We start from the raw sequence: 8,231 nt of genomic DNA, 5'->3' as shown, positions 1-8,231 counted from the left end.
GGCAGCGAATAGATCAATTGGGTGCCCCATCCTTACAGGCTAGGCCTCCCTGCAGTTCCCTGGGAGCCAAAACGGGGCGCATGAGGACTCTTGGGAGGGAAGCGGCCAACCAGAGGTGGTATTTGCCAGTTCTCTGAGCTGCTCAAAATTTCCGCTACCAGTTTGCCAGAACCGGTCAAAACTGCCTGAACACCACCTCTGATGGGAAGGTCTCCTTGCTTTGCCATCAACTCTTTCCTACATGTGTCCAGAAAGTGGATGATCCAAGAAGTAGCTTTTGTGATGCTTCACCCAGCCTTGATGTCAGAAAGCTGGTGGGGTCAAAGTTCAAGAAATCTTCCCCTACAAGTCTCTCCAAACATCCAATGAATGTTCAGTAAGTGTCGCAGAATTGTCCATGGTTTATTTATGGATTTCCATCTCGTAGTCCCGGGTAGAATTCCTTGTCTTTCCAGTTAACGGATCTAGATAGCAGAAAGCATCCAGCAGAACCCCCAGCTTCTACTAGAACTTCCTTATTTCTGTTCTGTGTCCCCCAGTGAGTGAAACAGCTGAGAACATCTTTAGATGTTTGGATCCCATCCCACCTGTAGACAATTTGCCTGGAATACTTATATCAGGATTCCAGTGTTTTGTTGTATCGCAATAAATATGGAAAGCTTTGAAATGAGTTATGCATTTCTTCAGCTGGAAGACCCTCTATCAAAGCTTTGAAGAACTGGCTACTTTTGCGGATGGATCCCACCATTTGGAAGTCAGCATCTTGCTTAAGATCAAGGATGGGGAACCAGTTGTGGAGACACCTAACCCAGCATTCTTTCCTCCGGCCATACTAGCTAGATCTGCTAAGAGCTGTCCGTCAACAAAATCTAGAAGGGGACCAAGTTCTCAACTTCTGTTAATCCTTGAGCAGAAGCCCCACCTAAGAGTCTGAACCTGGGACTAAGTGTTCCTGACTTTTTGATTTGTGAGTTATTTCCTGACGGAACCGCAATAACAGAAACCCTATGGGCTAGGGGTCTCCAACCTTGGTAACTTGAAGACTTGTGGACTTTAACTCTGGGAGTTAAAGTCCACAAGTCTTCAAGTTGCCAAGGTTGGAGACCCCTGCTATGGGCTTTTCCTTTGTTGAGATTTCTGAGGTAAAATTGATTGGGGGGAAAAAAAATACTTCCAGTCGTGGATGTCCTCAGGTCTTCTCCCACCTCACCGTAACATTTATTGAATTCAGAGAGGCATGAGTTGAGCTGCGCGAGTTGAGATTAATGGACTAAGTTAACATGAAGATGACAGAGTGGGTTTGACAGAGAAAGGGAATGTGTCATCTTAAGAGACCAGCTGGAGAAATTCCACCCCTCCTGTTTTGAGGAGGGAAAAGTCTGCCTTTTAGTTCCTTAGTTCTGCTAAGTTAGACCTTGCCTAAAAGCTCTGAGATTTCAGACAAGGTCAATCAAGCATCGGTAAATATCCTAGAAAAGGAAGACCAGTGGTGTCACATAAATCCTAGGGAGTGAGATGGGAAGAAGCCCCTCTGAAACCTAGGTAGATCTTCCAATGTGGTTCAACAGTTACTTTTCAGAGCCGGCCAAGCAAGGTGGAGAGACGATGTCCCGTTCTCTGCAGAAGAGATTCAGCCACTAATAATGAAAGCCCTTCTGATTCTCCTGCTGACTGGTGTCCTCCTTATACAGCCAAGTGAGTCTTCTAATAATTGATCTGTCTTCCATTTCAGCAATGCATTTCCTAGCAAATTTGGTTTCACCAGAGCCCTCCTACCTGGTCCTCATGTGCGCCTTGGGCTCATTTTGGACGGGGAGGAGCAGAGGAGAGGGGGAGGGAAGAGGAAGGAAGGAAGGAGGAAATGAAATGAAATGAAACAAAGTGAAATGGTGGAGAGAGGAGAGGGGAAAGGAAAGGAAGGGAAGGGAAGGGAAGGGAAGGGAAGGGAAGGGAAGGGATGAAATGAACGAAAGGAAAGGAAAGGAAAGGAAGGAAGGAAGGAAGGAAGGAAGGAAGGAAGGAAGGGATGAAATGTATGAAAGGAAGGAAGGAAGGAAGGAAGGAAGGAAGGAAGGAAGGAAGGAAGGAAGGAATGAAAGGAGAAAAGGAAGGAGGGAAGGAAAGGAAAGGAAAGGAAAGGAAAGGAAAGGAAAGGAAGGAAGGAAAGGAAAAGAAAGGAAAGGAAAGGAAAGAAGGAAGGAAGGAATGAAAGGAATGAAAGGAAAGGAAAAGAAAGGAAAGGAAAGGGAAGGAAAGAAGGAAGGAAGGAAGGAAGAAGGAAGGAAGGAAGGGCAGGAAAGGAAAGGAAAGGAAAGGAAGGAAAGGAAAGGAAAGGAAAGGAAGGAAGGAAGGAAGGAAGGAAGGAAGGAATGAAAGGAATGAAAGGAAAGGAAAGGAAAGGAAGGAAAGGAAGGAAGGAAAGAAGGAAGGAAAGGAAGGAAGGAAGGGATGAAATGAATGAAAGGAAGGAAGGAAGGAAGGAAGGGAAGGGAAGGAATGAAAGGAATGAAAGGAAAAGAAAGGAAAGGAAAGGAAAGGAAAGGGAAGGAAAGGAAGGAAGGAAGGAAGGAAGGAAGGAAGGAAGGAAGGAAGGAAGGAAGGAAGGAAGGAAGGAAGGAAGGAATGAAAGGAATGAAAGGAAAGGAAAGGAAAGGAAAGGGAAGGAAAGAAGGGAAGGGAAGGGAAGGGAAGGGAAGGAAAGGAAAGGAAAGGAAAGGAAAGGAAAGGAAAGGAAAGGAAAGGAAAGGAAAGGAAAGGAAAGGAAAGGGAGAAAAAAATCAGTGCTCTATCTAGGGAATGTTCAATCTGTGTTTCTTAGGAGCCTGGTTTTTTAAAAAAAAAACTATCGGGATCAAAGAATCAGGACCAGACATTCAATTCCAGTTAAACTGATTTATTCCTTAGGCCTATTACCCAAGACTCCAGTCAACTATCGGTCAAAGGGATTTAAGAAGGGTTGGGTTTAAACCCTTTGTGGGGACGTAATGGCTCTGGGCTGGTGACTCACTTAACTCCACCCCCAGGCTGGGCCTGCTCTTCGCCTGCCAAACCTGAGTCATCACTCAACGAGAGGTATTACTCAGGTACGATGCCCACAGATGCCTCTGCAAAAGCCAGGAATCCTGTTTTTCCTGCCAAGCAGACCAAAAAAAAAATGCCTTAGGGGTGAAGGCAGCACTAGGGAGCCTTACCCACAGTAGCCTGAAGTGACCATTAAGAGCCGGACACTTATCTTCCTTGATCGCATTGTAATCTGCTCTTAAAATTTTGTTTTCCGTAATAATTAGGGTGCTTTTTTTAAAATTCTTATATTTTTCCCACCCTCTGGCCATCAAGTGCCACCAGCTGAGTTCACCACCTATACAAAACAGTCCTTGACTTACAACCGTTCCTTTAGTGACAGTTCAAAGTTACTACAGCACCAAAAAAAAGTGATTTGCGGCCACGTCTCACAGTTATGACCATTGCAGCCTCCCCCGTGGTCAGACTCTTGGCAACCGACTCCTATTTGTGACCGTCGCCGTGTCCCGGGGTCCTGTGATTCCCCTTTCGTAAAACGGGGCAAAATTCACTTCACACATGTCTCACTCAGCAACCGAAACATCGGGCTCAATTGCGGTCATAAGTCAAGGACTACCCTGTTTGTAGATCTTTAAAAAGCACTTTCACAGCATGTGAAATGTGATCTTTCCGTGCCATGCTATTTCTTTTCTCTCGCGCTCTCTCTTTTGATAAAAAATAAAAGTTGGGGTGACTGTTTGTCAGAGATAATTTAGTACAGGAGTACACAACCCCACGGGCCGTGGTCCACTACCGGACCTTGAACCATTTGGAAACAGGCCACAGAAGTGGCGGGCAAGCACACGCATATCCTCACTTGTGTGAACAGCGGGCGAGCACACGTGTGCTCCATTTGTGCGAGTGGTGGGTGCGTGTGCCCACCACTCGTACGGAACTGTGGGAAGCAATATCCATCTGGTTGAGTTCCAAGCTGGGAGAAAGACACTGGAAACATGGAGGCTGATTGGAAAGATGGTTTAATGATGCAGCATTAAATGATGGTTCTGAGCAGCTGACCACATGGAGCTGGAAGTGGGGGGAGAGGGTTATACCTTCTCTTGGGCTTTGCACTTGAGCTTCCTGTTCCTGGGCAAGAGCCTGCATTCTATTGGCTGTTGTCAGATTCCCATGGGGCCATGTGGGGGTCCTGTTTTTCTGAGCTAAATTTGGTTGAAGTTTGGGCTGCTGTGAGATGATGCAATGAATAGGCTTGTGTTCTGTGGGCAGTTCCTATTATGGCTTAATGGCTTTGTCCTGTTTTGGGCTATTTGCTTATGAATAAAGTGGCTCAGGAGTTAGGACGTTGAGCTTGTCGATCGAAAGGTCGGCAGCTCAGTGGTTCGAATCCTAGTGCTGCCTTGTAACGGGGTGAGCTCCCGTTACTTGTCCCAGCTTCTGCCAACCTAGCATTTCGAAAACACGTAAAAATGCAAGTAGAAAAAATAGGGACCACCTTTGGTGGGAAGGTAACAGCGTTCTGTGCGCCTTTGGCGTTGAGTCATGCCGGCCACATGACCACGGAGACGTCTTCGGACAGTGCTGGCTCTTCAGCTTTGAAACAGAGATGAGCACCACCCCCTAAAGTCGGCAACGACTAGCACGTATGTGCGAGGGGAACCTTTACCTTAAAGCTACCTAGATACTTAGCTTCTTTCAATAAGCTCTTTATCTCAAATGCTGACATCTGGTGAGGGCTATTAAGAAAGGTGGGGGCCTTCTTTCTGTCTGGAAAAACATGTTTCTCTGTTTCTCCCTTTGGGGAAATATAATAATCTGCCCTTTTTAATATTCCTCAAAATATTTCATTCGTCTAGGAGGGGAGGGGTAGCTTCCCACAGAACCATCGCCTCTTTCCCCCACTCCCGACGGTCCACAAAGCCAGAAGAGGTTGGGCAACTTTGATCTAGTAGACTCCCGCATTGAGCTAAATGACCTCTACGCCTCTTCCAAACTCTGTGGCTTTAAGGCCCCCCCCCGTCTTGCCAAAAACCAGATAAAGTCCTTGACCTGGGACCCGAACAGAGCCCAAAATTTCTGTCGCTAAGCAAAACCATGGTTCGGTGACCTTTGTCCTGTTTTATGACCTTTCTCGCCACAGTGGTTGTTAAAGGAGCCCACGGTTCACTTACAACGGAGGTGGGTTTGACATCATTTTACCACCAGTTTGCCGCGCACCGGAAATATGAGCGTGCGAGAGCCTTCTGTGCATGCACGTGGCCTTCCGCGTAGGCATGTTGCTCGGGCACACGGCTTGTACGCATGCACACAGCTTACAAAACATGGTTAAATAGGACGGCATAGCACCAGGGAAGGTGGGCAGGCCCACCCGCAGTTAGCCACTACTGGTTCACCCAAACTAGTCTGAACCGGCTGAAGACCACCACTGACTTACAGGCTGTTTTGGGCTGTAAAAGAGAAATTAAACGCCAGTTATCCAACAAAAATGTCGTAAGCCGCACTCCCAGGACCACGGGGCATTGTAAGCAGCCTTAAATGCGGGGTAGCTGTTGAGCACACAAAATGTAGTTGTGTGACCATGTGAGAGGAACAGTCCAGCCGTCGGAACTTCGAATCCGGGTCATAAGTTCCTTTTTTCGTCCTAACTTGGAAGGGTTCCAAGGCGGTCAGTCGTAAGTCGAGGGATGTTTGTTGGCTAAAACGAAAGGAAGGCATCACGTTTCTCGTTTCTATAGCAAGAAACGCCAGCAGAAATAGATTGCGGTTGTGTGGATGACGTAGTTCTGAAATCCCCATTGTTGGTTCCTGTCTGGTTAAGAATGAAATGGCCGCTAATTGACAGAGAGCAGGCCCCCTCCCACTTTTTTAGCTGGGGATGTTGTCTTCCCTGTTTCTCCTTCCAATAAAATTTTCCTCTCTGCCCTGCCAGGTGGCTCGCTCTGGTGTTACACCTGCCGCCTCCAATTCAAAACCGACAACTGCAAAAAAGCGGTATTCTGCAAAGACAAGACAAAATCATGCAAAACAGATGTGATCAGTAAGCCAAGCTGCAAAGTCCCTCTCTCTCTCTTTCACTCCGTTGCTCATTCTCATTTCCTCTCTCTCTTTTTCTCTTTCTCACTCTTTCTCTCCCTCTTTCACTCTTTTTCTCATTCTCGTTCTCTAATTCTCTTTCTTTCTCTCTTTCTCACTCTTTCTCTCTTTCTCACTCTTTCTCATTGTCTTTCTTTCTTTCTCACTCTTTCATTCTCTTTCTCAGATTAACAGAGTTGGAAGGGACCTTGTAGGTCATCTAGTCCAACCCCCTCCTCAAGCAGGAGACCCTATACCATTTCTGACAGATGGCAGTCCAGTCTCTTCTTGAAAGCCTCCAGTAATGAAGTTCCCAAAACTTCTGAAGGCAACTTCTGTTCCATGGGTTGATTGTTCTCACTGTCAGAAAGTTCCTCCTCATTTCTAGGTTGAATCTCTCCTTGTCCAGTTTCCATCCATTATTCCTTGTGTGGCCTTCGGGTGCTTTGGAAAAACACCAAGCTTAGAAAGGACCCCATAGTTGTCCTCCCTTCCCACCTCCTCCCCCTCCTCCTCCTCCTCCTCCTCCTCCTCCTCCTCCTCCTCCTCCTCCTCTTCACAAACCCCACTTCCTAATAGCACTGATGATGTTCCCTAGTTGGGTCATAAAACATCTGCAAGAAAACCACCAAGCTTAGAAAGGACCCCATAGTTGTCCTCCCTCCCCATCTCCTCTTCCTCCTCCTCCTCCTCCTCCTCCTCCTCCTCTTCACAAACCCCACTTCCTAATAGCACTGATGATGTTCCCTAGTTGGGTCATGAAACATCTGCAAGAAAACCACCAAGCTCAGAGAGCGCCAAGGAGCCCACAGTTCAACCCCAAGCTACAAATATTCTCTCCTATTGGCAGGAGAAGCCTGTAGGGTAAAAGTTTGAAGATCTCAAACCTCTTCTTCTTCTGGATTTACAAACCCTGCACCATTTTCTACCTGCTAGGGAGTTACTGTGGTCAATGCCCATCCTCCAGAATGCCTGGCACCCTGCCTCACCCCATAAGGACGGATGGGTAGCCTGGGTTAGTTCTGGGCCTCTTTAACAACCATGTCAATCTTCTCTCCAGATCTGCTAGAACCTGTTGCTAATGGTGATGTTCCCTAGTTGGGTCATAAAACATCTTCAAGAAAAACACCAAGCTTAGAAAGGACCTCATAGTTGTCCTCCCTCCCCACCTCCTCCCCCACCTCCTCCTCCTCCTCCTCCTCCTCACAAACCCCACTTCCTAATAGCACTGATGATGTTCCCTAGTTGGGTCATGAAACATCTGCAAGAAAACCACCAAGCTCAGAGAGCGCCAAGGAGCCAACCCCGAGCTACAAATATTCTCTCCTATTGGCAGGAGAATCCTGTAGGGTAAAAGTTTGAAGATCTCAAATCTCTTCTTCTTCCGGATTTACAAACCCTGCCCCATTTTCTACCTGCTAGGGAGTTACTGTAGTCAATGCCCATCCTCCAGAATGCCTGGCACCCTGCCTCACCCCATAAGGACGGAGGGGTAGCCTGGGTTAGTTCTGGGCCTCCTTAACAACCATGTCAATCTTCTCTCCAGATCTGCTGGGGTTTATCAACGTCATCTCGAAGGAATGCGCTTCATCGTGCACCGTGTACAACAAGGACATCGCCATCGCCAAAAGGAACATCTCCTGCTGTTCCACCGATCTCTGCAACATTGATGACACCTCCGCCTCCCCAACCACCTGTGCCCAGATGGCGATGGTGGCTTTCACCAGCTTAGCCTGCATGATTCTGAGCAGGGTACTGTGAGGGGAAGATGGCGGTGGCGAGGCTTGCAGTTAAGGCAAAGAAAAGCAGAATCTAAATTTCCTCCCAAGGCTACATTTAAAACCACTGAATAAGACTTCAGTGCATTGATCTCTTATAAAGTAACCATGGGATTCAATTGCTTATTGTTTATTATTAAAGACATGGGAGAATATAGGGTAGGGTAGGGTAGGGTAGGGTAGGGTAGGGTAGGGTAGGGTAGGGTAGGATAATTAGAGCAGAGCAGAGCAGAGCAGAGCAGAGCAGAGCAGAGCAGAGCAGAGTAGAGTAGAGTAGATGGAATGGAATGGAATGGAATGGAACAGAACAGAGCAGAACAGAACAGAACAGAACAGAATATAATAGAATAGAATAATAAAATA

At 47.1% G+C, this 8,231-nt stretch overlaps 1 protein-coding gene across 1 annotated transcript; it reads left to right on the top strand.

Moving 5' to 3' along the window:
• Window positions 1-5,291: 5,291 nt before the first annotated feature.
• Window positions 5,292-7,851, top strand: PSCA (prostate stem cell antigen). Its single transcript, XM_058174888.1, has 3 exons — window positions 5,292-5,313; window positions 5,948-6,055; window positions 7,637-7,851. The coding sequence occupies exons 1-3, from the start codon at window positions 5,292-5,294 to the stop codon at window positions 7,849-7,851; spliced, it is 345 nt and encodes a 114-aa protein (XP_058030871.1).
• Window positions 7,852-8,231: the final 380 nt, after the last annotated feature.

This window comes from Ahaetulla prasina, chromosome 3 (genome assembly GCF_028640845.1).
Source record: "Ahaetulla prasina isolate Xishuangbanna chromosome 3, ASM2864084v1, whole genome shotgun sequence".
Taxonomy (NCBI): domain Eukaryota; kingdom Metazoa; phylum Chordata; class Lepidosauria; order Squamata; family Colubridae; genus Ahaetulla; species Ahaetulla prasina.
This window is presented reverse-complemented; position numbering and strand designations above follow the sequence as displayed.